General features: G+C 37.9%; 1 protein-coding gene across 3 annotated transcripts; it reads left to right on the top strand.

Moving 5' to 3' along the window:
* The first annotated feature begins 3,951 nt into the window (after positions 1-3,951).
* LOC124863723 (band 3 anion exchange protein-like) lies at positions 3,952-18,554 on the top strand. Of its 3 annotated transcripts, XM_047358176.1 has the most exons (22): positions 3,952-3,979; positions 5,251-5,362; positions 11,185-11,253; positions 11,387-11,442; positions 12,322-12,431; positions 12,508-12,554; positions 13,271-13,436; positions 13,539-13,674; positions 13,765-13,834; positions 13,912-13,954; positions 14,039-14,223; positions 14,352-14,559; positions 14,858-15,064; positions 15,186-15,334; positions 15,424-15,618; positions 15,706-15,951; positions 16,056-16,145; positions 17,065-17,231; positions 17,326-17,567; positions 17,666-17,835; positions 18,159-18,332; positions 18,434-18,554. In XM_047358176.1, exons 3-22 carry the CDS (start codon positions 11,227-11,229, stop codon positions 18,494-18,496), a joined length of 2,751 nt encoding a protein of 916 aa, XP_047214132.1. In that variant the 5' UTR covers positions 3,952-3,979; positions 5,251-5,362; positions 11,185-11,226; the 3' UTR covers positions 18,497-18,554. The 3 variants fall into 3 exon arrangements, with proteins under 3 accessions (XP_047214132.1, XP_047214131.1, XP_047214130.1); XM_047358175.1 differs by lacking the exons at positions 3,952-3,979; positions 5,251-5,362 and adding an exon at positions 9,940-10,048; XM_047358174.1 differs by lacking the exons at positions 3,952-3,979; positions 5,251-5,362 and adding an exon at positions 9,978-10,068.
* Positions 18,555-19,407: the final 853 nt, after the last annotated feature.

Genomic DNA, 19,407 nt, shown 5'->3' with positions numbered 1-19,407 from the left:
CAGTTGTCATGTCCACACTTATTAGAAGGTTCTGTGTACAACCACACCAGTTATTCTTAAAATTCCCAGCACGGCATGTTTGTTATTCAAGCCGCCCCTTTGGGTCCCACCCTTTCTGAATCCCTTAACATTGTTGCTGGGTGTAATGTTCCTGTGGAACAAGTTCTTCTGTTTATCAGATTACATCACAATAGGTGCTAACCTGTAATTGTTATGCACAAGTTTCCTTGCTGGCCACACCGTTCAGATAATATGTTTGCAGTCTGTTTAGAGTGTTGCCTTAAAACATTTGTGCACTGCTACCGCTTTAAGGATGCCTGTTCACCACAAAGGGCAAAGCCTCTGAAATCCAACTAAAACAGCATCTAGATGTCAGCGTGCAGAACAATATATCTTAAGTAAATATATTAAAAGATTAAATATTGTGAGTGTTATGCATAATGTTTACACTAAGGGGCGCCAAACTCAAAGATGAGCGTCAAGGCATCATCTCATCCTTGCATCCATCCAGAAAGGTCACAGAAGTCAAACAGTAAGCACAAATTAGGTGTGCTACATTTTGCTAATTTTTCTTGCACCCTGAAAGTTTCTAATCTTGTAATAACCACAAAATTTCCATTAAATTCTGATTTCAGATATCAGAGTAGAGCATCTATTACATAGAATCCAAATAATATACATTAAAGCTTGATGTTGGAACATGAGAAATCTTTAAAAAACATTTTCCAAATTAAAACTATTTTCTTTTAACTGTCCAGGGAAGAAATTTGATGCGAGTACAACCATCTCAGTTTAATTATTCAAATACATAAACAGGACCAGTTAAATGTGCCTTTACACCCATATGAAATGTGGTCCCAGCAAGAAACATGTTCAGGATTCTTAAGTTATTCATCCATTCAGTTTATTCATATAGTACCAGTTTACAGCAAATTTCATCTCAAGGCAATTGACAAGACTAACAGATCTAAGTTACAAAAATATACAATCAGTTCATTCCAGTCCTGAAGACAGTCAAATTCATTTCCATACAAATTCAGTGCTAGGTATAATGTATTGGTGTAAAACCTTTTGCCTCATCGGCCAAAACTGTCCAATTGAAAGTGGTTTCGGGTGTCAAAAATATGATTTTTATTTTATTATTAAACATTTACATGTTCCCTGTAGCTCAGATCATAACAAACAATAAGATATGTTACCATAACCATGCAGATGACATACAGCTCTACATTACAATCCCAGATGGTGACTATGAAATTATTCAAACGTTAGGTAGATACATAGAATAAATCGATACGTGGATGTGTCATTATTTTTTTCAGCTCAATAAAAACTGAGGTAATTATTTATTGACCAAAGGAGTAGAGATCAAGAGTCAGCACACAGCTTTAGTTATTACAGCTAGAAACCACAGATCAGGCCCAAAATCTGGGTGTAGTGATAGACTCTGGCTTGAACCTCCACAGAGTCACATAAAGACAGTCACTAAATCAGCCTTCTATAACTTGAAGAAAATGTCCAGGATTCAAGGATTAATGTCACAGCAGGATCTTGAAAAACTCCTCCATGCATTTATCTTTAGTCAATCAGACAGTCGCAGCTGATCCAGAATGCGGCCAAAATACATTAAAAAGATTTATTGGTGTTGTATGAACACTCAGCTGTTCTGGATCAAGTCTATTAAGTCCCTAGAACCAGAACCAAAGACGGAGAAGCAGCATTCAGTTCTTATGCCCCACTAATCTGGAACAAACTCCTGAAACCCTGAGTTCTTTTAAATCAAGGTTTAAAATTTGTTTAGAATTGCTTTTGACTGTTTTATTTAAACTTTTACCTAAAACATCAATAATTTTAGTCTGTAGTCCAACATTTCTTTACTTTTCTCTACTTTCCTTTATCACGCTGCTGCAATGTACTTTGTTCATCATGTAAAGCACCTTGAATTGTCTTGTTGCTGAAATGTGCTATACAAATAAACTTGTTTTGTCTATAGAAAAAACGAATAGATATTGCCTAAACAGGCACTATTGCATTGAAACAAACAGTCTTATTTTTTGAGGGAGAGGGATCTGTAGATTCAAAACAAAAAGGGTTTTATAGGTTTGTGTTATTAAAAGAAAGGCAGTTTTGAAATTTTGGGAGCTTTTTATTTTCTCGGCCTATAAAGTCTATTCTCAGCAACGAGAACATGATTTGAGTTACCCTTTAAAATGCTTGCTATATTTAGCAAAGTTTAATAAATCAATTAAATATAGATGTGGGTGCACCCTGCTCTGCCTTTAGTAAGTCGCTGGAAATTTGTGGTCATATTTACTATGGAATTAAAAACGAAGCAAAAAGCATCATTATTGAAAGATGATTTCCAAGTGTTGTGCCAAATATTTTCCATTTTAGGAAGTTTTTGCAGTAAACCTTTTGCTCTAATTACAAAAAAAAAATTCCAGTCTGCATCAACAGCCTGTGCTGGTAGGCCAACTATATGCCGTTCTTGAATTGTGACCAGGTAAAACACATTGCAGTAAATTTCTTTTCATAATGCCACCTTGTAAAAGTTTTACTTTTGACTTTGCCTCAATCTCTGGCTGTCTCAGATTTTATTGTAAGGTGACAGAAAATGTAAAGAAGGTATAAGAAGATAAAAAAAAAAAGCTTTTGAAGCATCTGGATTAAAACTTCTATACAGCATGTCTTAAAAAATGGACAAAATAATTGGCAGGAACCACTGTGTTTTTAATTGAAGAGCAGCTACACCACAGCTTAAACTGACTGTTTGAGATTTAAAAAAATAAAATTAGGCAAAACAGCCTAAAAAAGATTTCACTGGTTAGAAATCTTGCAGCATCTAGACTCACACTTCCAGACTCAGCATTAGGCTCCTCCCTCAGCATGTCAGAGCCTTTAATATGCAACCATTGATGTATGGGTTTCCCCTTACCTCTACATTGCAACTCATATCTGGCTGTGTACTCATATGTAAAATTAGGCAATTGAAAAATAGACTCTGCAATCTGCACAATGTAAATAGCACCTTATAAGTTAAAGGTTGTTTTGTTGATTTGCTGGTAAAAAGCAGTGTATTCATCTACATTTATCTTTATCTTATATGTACTTTAATGACAATAAAGCTGAGTTTGAGCTACATGGATGGATAAGAAATATAATTTATTGCCCCACAGTGGGGAAATTCAGGACAGAGGTACATTCTGAGATTAATCTCATCTGTTCGATAAAAAGATTATGCTTAAGCAGGTTATCGGTTTTACTGCTACAGTCCATTAAACTGATAGGTGTTAAAAAGAAGGAATCCACCAAACATCAAGTTTACTGATGATTAAGTAATTTTTCAAAGAGGTGCAGCATCTCTGCTATAAATCATAAAATGTTAATCTGAATGAGAAATTGGTGACATGGTCATCAAACTCTCTCCATTTTACTTTGACTCCAGGTATAAAGTGGAAATTAGAATAAAGATTAGTCGATGTTTAAGTTCACTCTTGCAATTCAGGGAAGTGAAAAAATACTTGCCCCCTTACAGATTTAGTTTTTTTTTCTTTCTTTTCACACTTAAATGTTTCAAATAATCCAATACATTTTAACATCAGACATTTATTGTCTATACCCACTTGTACTTGCAGGGTCTGGGGCGTTTTTTTTTTTTTTTTTTTTCAGACCAACAGGACCTTATGTTAAGTTTATGTGACCTTCTATATTTATTATTTGGTTTGCTTTTTGACTTCAGCAAACCACTGTGAGAACCATTATTCACAAATGGAGAAACCTTTCCCAGGAGTGGCTGACCTGCAAAAAAGCTCAAACGGACCTGGCTAATGCAGCAGGACAATGATCCAAAGCAAGTCAAGTCTACCTCTGAATGGAACATTTAATGTTGATGATGTAATAAAAGTTTAATGGAATTGAAATAAAGGAATGATGCCATTTGCTGTGTTCACTCTTTGCTGAAGGATAGTCGTCATACACTGTGAGTAGGTGGGTCTTCAATTCTGGCTTTCAGGGATAATTCATACCAGTCTGCTTTTTGAGGAGCTGATAGAGCTCATATTTGCAACATTAGTTGTCCAATAAAAAAACTTGATGTTTAAAAAGAGTACTTTTTTGAACTACTACAGTCTTAGTGGAAATCCAGATGGATGCGACTGCAAGAAATTTATAAAGTTTTAGGATTCAGGATTCAGTTCAAAAACTCACAATTGGTTTCAGCTATTGTGTCTTTCCCATCTTTCTTTTTCAGCTTTATGAACTGATTTGAAGTTCAAATCATACTTTGTCCACATAACTGACATTTCATTTTATATGCCAGTTTAAAACAGTTAATTATATAAAAAAAATAACGTGCATTTAACAGTGCCTTTGTGAAAACTGGGAGTGTCTACACTGTAAGTAAAGCCACATGGAGACCACAGATAGCTTCTATGAGTAGTGATAACAAGTTTCTACCACATATGGTCTAAAATTGGGCCCCATTGGGTTTCCTCAGTGTGGATAACATTATTAAAGTTGGGTGACTTTCTTAGATTGTAGCCCAGATAATTAACCAAGTATTAAAATTGTTTTGTTCTGCTGACTTAAAATTTAGACCCCTATAATAGTCTTCTGTACAGTGAGTTTTCTAAATTATCCATGAAGAAAACATGTTGACACACATGGCATGTGATTAAATATAAAACTAAAGTTCCTAAAACCTCAAATGAATACAGATAGAACAAAGCCTACACAAAGATATGTGTGGATTAAATAAAAAGTGTGGATGTTCTTTGTTTTATTTTCATAAAGTACTAGTACAAAAAGAGTTTATGTAACATTACAGTAAATCTTAAATACAAATTATGAGAAGGTACTTTCTGTATCCAGTGAGTAAAAATGCAAGAACATTTTGAATCATTATCTTATATCTTACCAATATTTAATTCTGAATTTACTGAGGTACAATAAGGCAAAAGGACAGTGAGGCCAAAAACCTAATTAAGCTTTGCAAACTAAAAACAGCAAAGAGGACTACTGAATGCTCACTAATATGGATTTTCGTCCATAGTCACACGATCTCAACTCCTCTAAACAAAGCCAAACATTTCTTACGTCACAAGAAACCCTTGTGACATGGTCAGGTAATGCTGTGATAGCGTGTTATCAGCTCCTGTAGAGTCTGCAGCTTTTAAAGCAAAAGGGGGACAAATCAAGTGCTATTTTTGAAACCACACGTCACACTTTCTTTTTTCTCTGTTTAAATCAAAGCAAATGCAGGCCAGAAGCACTTCAATGGTGTTGTAAGGCCTTTGGATCACGCCGTATGTCAACAGAAATGCAGGAATGCATGTTGAGTTCATCAAGACAAAAACCTCAGGAGGTACGTTCTCAACAGGAAAACCACAGAAGCATGTTAATGTCAAGTATCAGTTGTAATTGTAGCTGTCAAAAAAACAACAAGCACAATCAAACTGATTGTTAATAGGATTGTTAACAAGTTCTCTTTGGTGGGAAAATAAAAATAATCTGTTCTGCGTTGGGGAAAATTGCTTTTCTGCCACCACATAAACCACAAAAACAGCAACAGCAAGTGTCTGGTTGAGTATTATTTCTTAGCAGCTGACTCACTGCAGAGTAACTGTAATATTTAATAGAGTTCAAACTGACGAGCTTACTGCAAATGTTCAATTAACAAGTGTTGACATGTTTAAATTAATTGCGCAATCTGAGTTTTTTTTGGGTTTATCCTTATAGGTTTCTGCTTTTTTTTGCATTCGAAAGCTTCAAACTATGAAATAATAACAGGTATGGAATTTTACTCTAACAAGAAATAACAATAAAACTGAGTTTATTTTACAACTCTTACCCTCACATTATCCAAGGGTCTGAGCAGATTTCAGTTAAAAATTGATTCTCATAAGAACCAACAATGTTATTTGTCTTGTTTACTGGCGACCAGCAAGTCAAGCAATAGTACTGCAGCAAGTGATGACAAGAAGAATGGTCGTCCTTCTTTGAGATGAAAGTAAATTACTCTTTCTTCCTTTTTGCTGGTGAAGAAATGATAATAGTAAAAAAGGTAAATGATGTGAAACTAGACTTCCCATCTACTGCAGATATAACAGCCATACCAACCATTAGTAAACACCAGATCAGTATGCAGAGTTCAAGCATCTCATAGAAACTGTCATGGTGCAACTAATGCCAAAATTCCTATGTTGAATGCTGAAGTGATTATTCCTGAATGGTGGAGAAGGAAAGCAATCTCATCAAAATGTACTGTAAAACTTCCTCCCTCTGTAGTGACCTGATTACATTAAGTTCAAGTTAGTGAAGACATGACCCCTGTTTCAGCAAGATACTGTAAGTCAACATAATGACTCCAGGCTTTTTAAATGCTCACTGACCTATATGCAGAAGGGCAAGCTGAAGTAAATGAGCACACCGTCACCAATTATGCACATAAGTCTAAAATGAGATTTACAAATTTCTAGATCATTTAGAAGTATTTTGAAGTGTTTAGAGTGATGAGTTTCTAGAGACACAAGACATTCTGCAACTAATTCTAGGCAGAGGGAGCCTCAAAGTGAAAAGACCTATTCCCAATGTCAGTCCAGACCCTTTGGTTGATATATCTTAGCAGGTATGTAGGTGGAATTCCAAGAGTTGCCTTATAAATTATGATGTGCCAGTGGCTTAGTCCACTGGTGGATGGAGGAGACCAGCCACACCCTCTCATTTGTAATGAAAATAACAGCTAATATATGCAGTGAGAAAGCATGTATACAATGCCAGCATTTTTCTTTTTTTGGTTTCCAATACAGACATAAAAGATGCAAAACAAGTATTTTCTTGGCTTTAAAAGAGAAACATGAACCATTCCAAAAATAGAAAAATGAGTTTTCATATAAGTTTCTTCACTGGTTGGTAAATGTAGAGTTTAGATGTGAGACTTTTATCTATCAGAATACCAAATTATTTATACAGGGAGACAACCTCAATTTCTAAATATAGAAAGGTGGTAATAGGTCTGCAATTTGTTAACTTCAATCACAGACTGAATTTGGAGAAGTACTAAAGGCATCTCGAAGTTTAGTGAGTGCTTCTTCTGTGCTTCCAGAATAAAAAATAACTGTCATCAACATAGGGGTGAATATTAGTATTTGATACGTTTTAAACAAAAGCATTAATGTAAATTAATGTACAGATTGTACAGGTGCGGAATAAGAATATACACTACAATGATGGACTACAGAATATTCTGTTATTGAAAGAAATATCATTCAGTGTCTTTAAAGTGTATTCAATCCTTTGAACACGTTTTTTTAATTTATGCAACAAACACAAACTTTGCTGTGTTTTTATTGAGATTTAATGTGACAGGTCCACACAGCCTGACGTATAATTGTTAAGTGGATGCAAATACCATTGTGATACTGGTAAATATCATCCAGGGCAATCAGAAATAATGTGAAAGAGATAAAATCAGATGAGACCAGGGTACCTTTTGCCTACATGCCAAATGCTATGTTTGGTGGAAATGTAACACTACCCATCACCCTGAGCATATCATCTCCACAGTGGTGGCAGCAGGATGCTGTGGGGATGTTTTTCTTTAGCAGGCACCGGAAGCTGGTCAGGATTGATTGGAAGATGAGGGAAGCTAAATACAGGGCTATCCTTGAAGAAAACCCGCTACAGTCTAGAACACTTCAAGCTTGTAGGGGTTTACCTTTCAGCAGGTCACCGGGTTACAAATGCTCTCCATCCAGCCTGAGTAAGGTGGAGTGATTTTATAAAGAATAATGGATACAAAATCTATCTCTAGATGGTAGAGAGATACCAAAAAAAACAGCTGTAACTGCAAAGTAAGGTGGGTCTACAAAGTATTGAGTCAGGGGGCCTGAATACAAGTGTAAATCCTTTTGTACAGTATGTACCTCTGGAACTAACTACGTAACTAATATAAGACATGCAAGTACCTATTATTAGTTTGTATATAAATGAAATACATTGTTGCACATTCTGTCTATATGTACCATTTGGCCTTGGAAAAGCTCCTTTATTTACTTTTTATGTTACTTAAACTGCATCGTCAGCATTGTACAAGCTGTACTTTGTCAGGATTGCCTTGGTAGAAATTGTTTCAGATTTTTAAGCTGCACTTTTAATTTATATATTTCTCCTTTTCACCAGTCTGTGCAGCATCATGTGTCATCAGGAACCAGCCACACCTCCAGCCACCAGAGGAGGTCTCGCCTTGTTGCTCCTGATCCGCATGCACTCGAAAGAACCAAGTGAGCTGGAGTGTTGCAGATGTACAGGGGTTGGACAATGAAACTGAAACACCTGGTTTTAGACCACAATAATTTATTAGTATGCTGTAGGGCCTCCTTTTGCAGCCAATACAACGTCAATTCGTCTTGGGAATGACATATACAAGTCCTGCACAGTGGTCAGAGGGATTTTAAACCATTCTTCTTGCAGGATAGTGGCCAGGTCACTACGTGATACTGGTGGAGGAAAACGTTTCCTGACTCGCTCCTCCAAAACACCCCAAAGTGGCTCAATAATATTTAGATCTGGTGACTGTGCAGGCCATGGGAGATGTTCAACTTCACTTTCATGTTCATCAAACCAATCTTTCACCAGTCTTGCTGTGTGTATTGGTGCACCGCCTTCAGGATACAACGTTTGAACCATTGGGTGCACATGGTCCCCAAGAATGGTTCGGTAGTCCTTGGCAGTGACGCGCCCATCTAGCACAAGTATTGGGCCAAGGGAATGCCATGATATGGCAGCCCAAACCATCACTGATCCACCCCCATGCTTCACTCTGGGCATGCAACAGTCTGGGTGGTACGCTTCTTTGGGGCTTCTCCACACCGTAACTCTCCCGGATGTGGGGAAAACAGTAAAGGTGGACTCATCAGAGAACAATACATGTTTCACATTGTCCACAGCCCAAGATTTGCGCTCCTTGCACCATTGAAACCGACGTTTGGCATTGGCATGAGTGACCAAAGGTTTGGCTATAGCAGCCCGGCCGTGTATATTGACCCTGTGGAGCTCCCGACGGACAGTTCTGGTGGAAACAGGAGAGTTGAGGTGCACATTTAATTCTGCCGTGATTTGGAAAGCCGTGGTTTTATGTGTTTTGGATACAATCCGGGTTAGCACCCGAACATCCCTTTCAGACAGCTTCCTCTTGCGTCCACAGTTAATCCTGTTGGATGTGGTTCGTCCTTCTTGGTGGTATGCTGACATTACCCTGGATACCGTGGCTCTTGATACATCACAAAGACTTGCTGTCTTGGTCACAGATGCGCCAGCAAGACGTGCACCAACAATTTGTCCCCTTTTGAACTCTGGTATGTCACCCATAATGTTGTGTGCATTTCAATATTTTGAGCAAAACTGTGCTCTTACTCTGCTAATTGAACCTTCATACTCTGCTCTTACTGGTGCAATGTGCAATCAATGAAGACTGGCTACCAGGCTGGTCCAATTTAGCCATGAAACCTCCCACACTAAAATGACAGGTGTTTCAGTTTCATTGTCCAACCCCTGTATTTTATAATTTAGATTAACGTTTTCATATCACGTCACTTGGAACTACCCCCTTTCATCTCTTCTCACAAGGGAATCCCCAGTTTGTAAACAGGATGATGTAGAGAGATGTTCTTCTAACGGTACCACACTTTGCCCCCTTCTTGACCCCCTTTGGCCCTTGTTAGCCCCTCAGACATGATGAGGTTCAGAGCCTTTCTGTCCTTGCTACTTGCTTCTTTCTGAAAGGGCGGTGCAGGCAAATTAGGGCTGGGATATCCCTGTCTCAAGGTGTCCAGGGCAGATAGGGATGTTTGTGTGTCATACACCCTGCTGAGCAACCACAGGGGTTGTGGGGTACTGCACTTTAGCACCGTGGTACTGTCAGGTGGGTGTTCCCGCTCACTTGGGTCATTCAGTGAACTCGTCTTTTCGTCTGCCCTGGTTCAGTTTATCATTGGGCTCGTCGAGGGTGACAGGGCACTGTGTTCATCCTGTTTCCAGTTCTGGAGACCAGGTGGGATTACTTGAGTTCAGGTAGGGGCGTGTCCTTCTCATGCCAGGGATTTAGACATGCTTGGTTTAAGACTAGTGATGATGGAGACAAATGTTAAGCAAGATAGGTGTCTTGATGTGGAATAGGGATAAAAACCAAGATCTCTGAGTTCAAATATCCTTAGCAAACTTGAACTACTTAAAGAAATGAAAACAAACTTTCGATAAAAAAAATTGCTTTGCTTTATTTCTGACTAAAGTTTTAGCAGCATGCACTCAATACTGATTCTGAAACAGAACATAGTTATTTATAGATAATTTTAAGACCTTAAGATTTGTTGTTTCAAAACATGAAATTAACATGCTTTTGATTTGCATAAAATTAAACATACACTAAGGTACTGCAAACATCAAACAGTGTTTAGGATTTTTTACTTATGAATCATATTTATCTGTTGGTGTTAAAAATGACAAATCCATTTCCTATTAATTTTAGTAGGTACAAAATCTTCGTGTTGAACAAAAGCTGGCTTTGTTGATTTTTTGGGTTATTTAAAATACACAAACAAATATTGAAAACAATATTTTTAGTGTTTAACCCAGTGTGTAACTTTATGTTACGGCAGCTGCTGAAGCTAAAGATTTAAACCTTTTTACTCTCTTGCCACTGAGGAGAACATATGAGCCTCGTTGAAGGGCGTAACCCAAAGATAAGGCTCTGAAGTCTTCTATTTAAACTATATCGTGCTTCACATTGTCAACGGCCAGTTCATTATCTGACCTGAGTAGCATCTTACAGACAGACTCTGAATGCATCATGAGAGGGCCTATGATAGTACTTTTAAGAAAATTGGAATAAAAGGGGCCAGATTAGGTTGTAGTTAGTTATTCAGTCGGAATTTTCTCCATAGTGATAATGCTCAAATATTATTGCCACAGAAAATTTGACCATTCGATGTAATTGTCTCAGAAGTTTATACATTTGGGCTATCCTGCAACCGGGATGTTGCATGTGTTCCTTTATGATACGTTTTTTCAAATCACACACAAAGATTAACAAAGCTGGTCCTCAGTGAGCAGTTTGTTGACTCTTAGTTATCAGAGATAAGACAATTTCTACATGTCATTATGAGTCAATTTGTTGGTTTTCTGTTTTAGGTAATGCATTAAGTAGCTGAAGGTTGAGGCAAGCCAACATCCATGGAGAACAATTTCACATTTGAGGAGGTTGGTCTTTTTGTTATAACAAATGCAAGAGTGCTATTAGACAAATGCATAGTCATTGTCCAGCATTTTTTAAATCAAGTCTATGTCCATCCAACCTCTGTAATTAATTATTTCTAATCTTCCCCTTATTTAGGGCAGTGACGTGTCATATGAAGACAATGGTCCAGCCTTCCCTTCTCCCTTAAAACTGTAAGTGCTTCATCTTCTTTAAGCCCCCCTTTTTAGCAATGTCCCCCAACAGTGAACTTCTGCACATTGTCTCTGATAAGATAGTAGGAACTATATCATTCTAGTCCAAGGCTCAGTTTTTAGATTATTGAGTTCCAGTCCCAAGGGCTGTGAAGGTGTGCTGTCTGTGACACTTGTATGCTCCTTTTGATTCATAGTTGGGGTTTTTTTGTTTGCCATGGATCTTGTTTTGATTTAATTAAAAGATGCTGTATTGAGTCAAATCACAAATTAGACTGAATTATTTTACATAAAAGCAGATGGAGTTAAAAAAAAATGCAATATAAAAAGCATGAAAGTAGTTTTTTTTTAAGTAATGTAAATGAAAGGTACTTCAAAGACATTTAATGAACGTTTATTTAAACATAAAATAACATTTACAGACTTTGATATTAAATAGTAGGAAAAGTCCTTGAGAAATCTCCATTTTTTTCTAATGTTTGTTGGTTTGTTTTTTAATGAATACTGCTTGAAACAACACAAAGACACCGTTCATTCTTATTTTTAATGGCACACATTCTGCTGGAAAATATCTCTAAACATTTGAATTTACACTACAAGGTCTCCTGGACCAATCAAAAATAAGAATACGGCTGAAAAACACGCTTCTACTGTGCTGCCATCTTGTGGTGGTGCGAATCATTGCACAAATTCAGGATCTATATTGGCATGTATTTTTTTAAACAGTTTAAAATTTTACGAATTGTATCCACACCCAAAATAATAAAGGATTGAACTGCATCTCCGTAAAATAACAACAACATCTGTGATTTCGTCTGCAACATTTGTGTGTAAAGTTGAGGGATGTAGCTCATGTTTCTGTACCTGAAAACCCATCAGGACTTCACAGAGCCAGAGCGACAACTTCAATGTCAAAATCAAAGATGAGGAAAAAGAGGAAGAGACCGAGGCTCCTCCTGAAGCCATTGTTATTCCCACTGATTCAGATGGTAAAAGCTTTACAGATTTGAATGAATTGTTCCTTTTTTGTACAAAGAAAATCACTCATCTGCCTCTTTATTTCAGCTTTTCTGAATGTAAACACTAATGCCACCACCAGGGGGGATGCTCAGGTCAGTCTACTCTTCAGAATAAAAAATCTACACATGTACACATTCCTGTTGAATGGCAGTTTTTTCTGATGTAAAAAAATTGACAAAATAAATAATTTATAAACTTTTTCCACATAGAAGGAAAGATTTATCCATAAAAATAAAAAAAACGGGTAGAAGAAAAAAGTATTATGAAGGAGCAATAACAATTCTGAAACCCCTTAAACTAGCAGATTTTGATTACATTTTTAGCCATCAGCTGGTCAAATCTTAATTTAACAATATTTTTTCATTATGCCTTGTAAAAGATCTCAAAATCTATCAGATTATGAAGCCATCTCTTTTCCACAGACATCTTCAGGTGACAGATATCTGTCAAATGTATTTCTGAACTCTGTCTTGGCCCGTACAAAATGGTATTTTCCTCATGCTTAGATTCATGCCGATGTTAAAAACCTAAATCCATCATCAGCTTTCAAGCAGACAAACTGAAGGTGTATGATGCTGCCTCCACCATGTTTTACAGTAGGCACGATATTCTTTTGGAGATGCTCATTGTAGTTTTTGGTACAAACATGCCTTTTGGAATTGTTGCCAAAAACTATGCAAATTATGGCTTTAGCTATACAACATTTTGACTGGGCAAGTACACATTTTAAAGCGACTGTACACCACTATGATGCTATTACGCTGGGAAGTCTTGGACCTTCTGTACTGTAAATGTCTTATAACAACAGGCCTATGTGGAGTTGAATGAGCTCCAGGGCAACATCTGGCAGGAGACCAGCCGATGGGTGGGCTATGAGGAGAACCTTGACCCCGCCACAAAACAGTGGGGTCCATCTCATGTCTCCTACCTCACCTTTAAGAGCTTGCTCCAAGTTCGGAGAGCGATGAACACAGGTGATTTTAGAACTGTTATAAAGCTAAAAAATTACATCCAAACATTTCCTGTGAATGCTCGGATTATTTGAAGCACTTGTAACCTTAAGCCTCGCTCCTCAGGAGCCATCATCTTCGACATGAATGCCAGCAACCTGTCCTCTGTGGCTGAGAAAATAGTGGACGAGCTGGTCAGCAAAAATGAAATCCGCTCCAATGATCGAGATGCCCTGCTGAGAGCTCTCCTTCTGAGGCGCAGGTAACCCATAGGGGGAACGTTTCTGTTTCTTCTGCCACTAGATGAAATCTCAAAGCCATTCTGAGCATGGGTTTTTATTTGTCCTCGCAGTCAGAATGATGGACCTGTGGTTACTCCGGCTGGAGACATTCAAATGCAAACCTTTTCTATTGTAAAGAAGGTAATTATTTTAACATTTTAACCTTTGTATAGCATAGAATATATTTAATGTACCTAATCAGTTTTTTTTTTTTGCAGAGAGACAGTTCTGACAACATGGAGGCTTCAATTGTCCTCACAGGTATGTTTGTTCAAATGCAGCTTTGTTCATGCGTAATGTACATGTTTTTGGTCCAGATCTGCTTTAAAAAGGGGTTTCTTGCAGGTATTCTCGACCTCCTGCAGAAACCAGTGATGGCTTTTGTCAGGCTGAGTGACACTGTAGTAATGGAGTCTGTCCTGGAATCTTCGGTGCCCATTCGTTTCGTCTTCATGATGGTTGGCCCCAGCCACAGTGAAGTGAACTACACTCAAACTGGACGTGCCATGGGTGCTATGATGGCTGACTGGGTAGGAGAAAAGTATAGGGAGGGACATTGGAAATTAAAAGACATTAGATTCCTTAATAACATCAGACGTTCTTAACAAACTTGTTTGGTGCAGATAGATTAAAGTTATCTGTTCCTCCCACATGTTAGGTGTTCAGTCTTGAAGCTCACCTCGCCCAAACTGAGAAAGATCTGGCCCAAGCAATTGCTGACTTCATGGACTGCAGCATTGTGATTCCCCCCACTGAGATCCAAGACAAAACAATGCTAGAGTCAATTGTTGACTTCCAGCAGACAATGCTTCGCGAAAGACTCCGTCCTTCTGATACCCGCCTTGCCTTTGGAGACAGAGCAGCAGGTCAGCATCCTTCAATGGAACTGCAACAGGAACACTGACATTTTAATCATTTTTGTTTCAAACTGTAAAATCCAAAAATAAATTTGTAAATCCACTTAGGGAGTAAAAAATAGCATATAAAAATAGCATAAAAAATTATTGGTTGTGAGGTAAAAAAGGAACAAACTGAAAAATGCAGACCATGGTTGAGAACTTAGAATAGAATAGAATAGAATAGAATAGAATAGAATAAAACTTCAAGGGTAAATCAGATTTATTTCCAAATGATGTGATAATTTGGATATGTTTTCTTGTTTAGCTTTAGATACAGCTACAGAAGGGCCAAAGGAGGACCCTCTGGCCCGTACAGGCTATCCTTTTGGTGGAATGGTGAAAGACATCAAACGTCGATACCGTCACTACCTCAGCGACTACATAGACGCTCTGAACCCTCAGGTCCTTGCTGCCATCATCTTCATCTACTTCGCTGCCCTGTCACCTGCCATCACTTTTGGGGGACTTCTAGGTAAATATAAAAATACAGGGTGGAAAGAGAATTCATTTTATGTTTAAGGACCATAGATGTTCCTGAAAATTCTTTCTGGCTCTGATTGAAGCTTTTGTTGTTCTCTTTAAACCCAATCCAGCGGACAAAACTGAAAAAATGATGGGTGTCTCAGAGCTTATGGTCTCCACCTGCGTCCAGGGTGTCATCTTTTGCATCATTGCTGCCCAGCCTATCCTCATCATTGGATTTTCTGGACCTCTGCTCCTTTTTGAGGAGGCTTTCTTTTCCGTATGTGCAAGTAGTCAGGCGATAAGATTTTTGAAAATGTTTTCAAAGAGCTGTTCTCCGAATTTAAACTCGTTGTTTTTCTACACTAGTTCTGCAAAGCCCAAGGCATCGAATACATTGTGGGTCGTACCTGGGTGGGTATGTGGCTGATAGTGATCGTGGTTGTAGTTGTGGCAGTGGAAGGCAGCTTCTTGGTCCGATTCATTTCACGCTTCACCCAAGAAATCTTCTCAATCCTCATTTCACTCATCTTCATCTACGAGACCTTTGCCAAACTCATAAATGTTTGCACAGTTCATTATCCATCTCACACCAATAACTATTTTGTTTTACTTAACTGTACTTGACTTCTAAACCCTTTTCTTCCTCAGATCTTCAGAACCCATCCTTTGATCCTAAACTATGAACATGTCAACGACACACTGGACAACCCCTTCCACCCAGTCGTCAAGAAGCACATTGAGATTCATCCAGATGGCAATGTGACCGTTCAAGACCTGGAGGTTGAAAGGCCATATCCCAACACTGCCCTGCTGTCTATGTGCCTGATGTTTGGCTGCTTCTTCATTGCATACTTCCTCCGTCAGTTCAAAAATGGCACCTTCCTTCCTGGCCCGGTAAGATCAGGTTCTAAACAAGCTCTAAAATATTCTTAATTAAATATCACCTCTACGAAGTGTTCTGAGTTAGATGAAGATCTTTCTTTTTCTTTTCTCTGCAGATTCGTCGCTTAATTGGAGATTTTGGAGTCCCTATTGCCATCTTCTTCATGATTGCAGTGGACATTAGCATTGAGGATGCTTACACTCAGGTGTGTTATGTGCAAAAAAGTCAAAAAGATCTGAAAGTTTGTTTTCAAACTGACCTCAGTAAACATTACTGCTTGATTTAATCTGTGTCTGTTTGTTTAAGAAGTATGATTGAGATGTGGAATTTTGTTTAGGGCAGGGAATTCACTTGCTAACTTCTTAAAACATACGATTATATTCAGGATTCAATCTCTGACTCAAGTAGAAGTACAAGTATTGTGTTGTCAAGAGTTGTAGTTGCATAGAGTGGAGGATGAATACCACGAGCGACACCCAAAATGCAGTATTTTGGGTGTCGCTCTTTTCCGACTTGGAGAAGAAGAAGCAAAGGAAACAAAAGAGGACGTCGCTTTACTGGTTTGTTTATTTTCCATCCCTCACACCCATGGCCATGAGGTATATATTTTGACTGAAAGAAAAACATTTTGGATAAAAGAGCACCACTATTCGAGGGCGAGCTTGGATTTGGACTAGGGCTGCTGCAAAAAGTCAATTGAGTGAGTTTAGGCATCTGATCAGAAAATCTCTTGGCTGCCTCCTATTGGAAGTTTTCCATGCATGTCCCACTGGGACAAGACCCAGGGCAGATCCAGTACATACTTTAGGGACTACGTATGCCTTCTTTTCTAAACATATCTTGGGATCCCCTAGAATAAGCTTGAGAGTGTTGCTGGGTGAAGGGCTGTCTGAGTTTCTCTCCTAGGCCTGTTTTCACCTGATGTCAGATAAGCTGTTTTTGTATTAGAAATAATTAACAAACTTGACAAACTTCATATTTTTTATCCACTTTGGTTATCATAAAGAGGCCTGATTTATCTTTAAGAATGTCTGAATCAAAAACACACAAATTCATTTTCACTCCTTTGCCAGAAAACAGTATATTTACCTTATTTATCAACAAAATTGTATGTACCGTTGTAGAAACTAGTTGTGCCAAAAGGTGTTGAAGTGACCAATCCCAATGTCAGAGGCTGGGTAATCAACCCTTTGGGAGAAAAAAAGCCTTTCCCTATTTGGATGATGGGTGCCTGCTGTGTACCTGCTCTGCTTGTCTTCATCCTCATTTTCATGGAGTCCCAGATTACTACGTGAGTAAAGTTGTATACATGATACAATCACCGTAACAAACTCTTTCAACAGTTTGTAAGAAATATCTTTTTGTGTGTTTTTTGTGGAGCCTAGGCTGATTGTGAGCAAACCTGAGAGGAAAATGATAAAAGGCTCTGGTTTTCATTTTGACCTGCTTGTCCTGGTAACCATGGGCGGCATTTCCTCTATCTTTGGGGTCCCCTGGCTAAGTGCTGCCACTGTGCGGTCCGTCACCCATGCCAACGCTCTGACTATCATGTCTAAGGGGCCCAAACCAGTGATTGAGAAGGTGATTGAGCAGAGGATCAGTGGTATGATCGTGGCCATCATGGTTGGTAGGTGCTGCCATCTAGAGTGCTGATGCATTCACAACATGTTTGAACTGAAGAACTGCTTTCTTCCTCTTTTAACCATCCCCTTTCTTACTGTTCAGGGGTTTCAATTTTCATGGAACCGATACTGAGGATGATTCCAATGACCGCCTTGTTTGGTATCTTCCTATATATGGGTATCACCTCTCTAAGTGGGGTCCAGATGTGGGACAGGATCCTTCTGCTCTTTACACCGAAGAAATACCATCCATCTAATGCCTATGCCACCAGGGTATCAATTCTACTCATTAATGCTGTTTATCTTATTCAGTCATGTTCACCAAAGTGTTTTTCAAAATAAGTCATTTCAAAAGATATGGTAATTGGCTGCCTCTTTTACACATTTTTCACCATTTTGTATCTTTTTGCACATTTTTGTGCCCAAATACAAATAATAATAGTGTTTTAATTCACCTCAAAGCATCCAGGACTGTTGGCATTTGATTTGTGCAGTATTTTAGATTTGAGCTGTTTCTTTATTGAAATATATTATAATGTTTTGTCAGTTTTTGGTTTATAAACCATGCTAATGCCATGCTGATTGTGTCTTTGCAGGTGAGAACTCCGAAGATGCATATCTTCACTCTGATCCAGCTTGTGTGTTTGGCCATCCTTTGGTTGGTCAAGCAGAGCCCCTTCTCACTAGCACTGCCTTTCTTTCTCATTCTCACCATCCCACTGCGAATCTTTATGACCGGTCGGGTCTTCACTCCCTTGGAGATGAAATGTGTAAGTTCTGGGCTGTGTGTGTAAAAAACTCACCACAGGCCTCATTCACAAGTTATCTTAAGGTTGTTTTGTTGTTGTTAATGAATGCATTTGTCTTACAGCTGGATGCAGATGATGCCAAAGTGAAATTTGATGATGAAGACATGGAGGGTGGATTGGCATAAACACCAATTTCAAGAAAAATCCCTCATTGGTTGTAATTACAAACTGTTGTCATTTTAATCTTTAAAATATTACTTTTCATTTCCAGCATTCATGCAATATTTCTGTAGATGAACCAGCATTTATTTTACAATTACAGACAAAAGTTTACACATAAAATATTTTGATTAGACATGTTTTTGAAAAAAGGAGGCACTTTTCCATATAAATACATTTAACCTACTTTTTCCATCCAGTACATATTTAACGTATGGGTTTTAACTGCTCAAAATGTTTTCCATTTACCTTTGTTTTAACACAGGATTTTCTTGCTCAGCATAACTTATGAATTTCTGGGAGCTTTCTTCCAGTGCCTTTTTCCCATAGCCTAGAGAATCTAGAGTATTTCTATCAAATATATTTTAAGTCATATTTCTTAGGTTTGCTCCATTTGATTTCTTGTGTGTCATAGTATTCTCTGTTCATGTTTGAAATGTGTATGAAAAAGATGTGTGAGTTGCATATATAAGATTTTAGATTGTAATTACCTCAGAAATAATTTAAATAAATTAAAATCAACAAAAAGTAAAGGGAAACAAATAATTAGACGTCATTTATAGCTGTTGGAACATAAGAAAATTATTCTTGTAACTGACCTAAATGCGTTATATGTTGTTAATCAAATGTGTGTGCTTACAAAACTGTACATGGCTTTGAGTTGTTATTTTATCACAAATAAATTAAGTCTTTAAAATGATTGGCTTTACAACTGCAACTCGTAAACACCACTTCCGATTAATTTTCAGCTTTTTATCCTGTAAGCAAAATGACAACGGGTTTAAAAGGGCCCTAATAATGGATGCTACATTTAAGGACATCATGTAAACCTCAGGTGCTCTTTATTTAAACTGAAAAATAGAGTGGCCTCCTAACC

Source organism: Girardinichthys multiradiatus, chromosome Y, assembly GCF_021462225.1.
Source record: "Girardinichthys multiradiatus isolate DD_20200921_A chromosome Y, DD_fGirMul_XY1, whole genome shotgun sequence".
NCBI classification, from domain to species: Eukaryota; Metazoa; Chordata; class Actinopteri; order Cyprinodontiformes; family Goodeidae; genus Girardinichthys; species Girardinichthys multiradiatus.
Note: the sequence above shows the minus strand (reverse complement) of the source record. Positions and strands in the feature narration are given on the sequence as shown.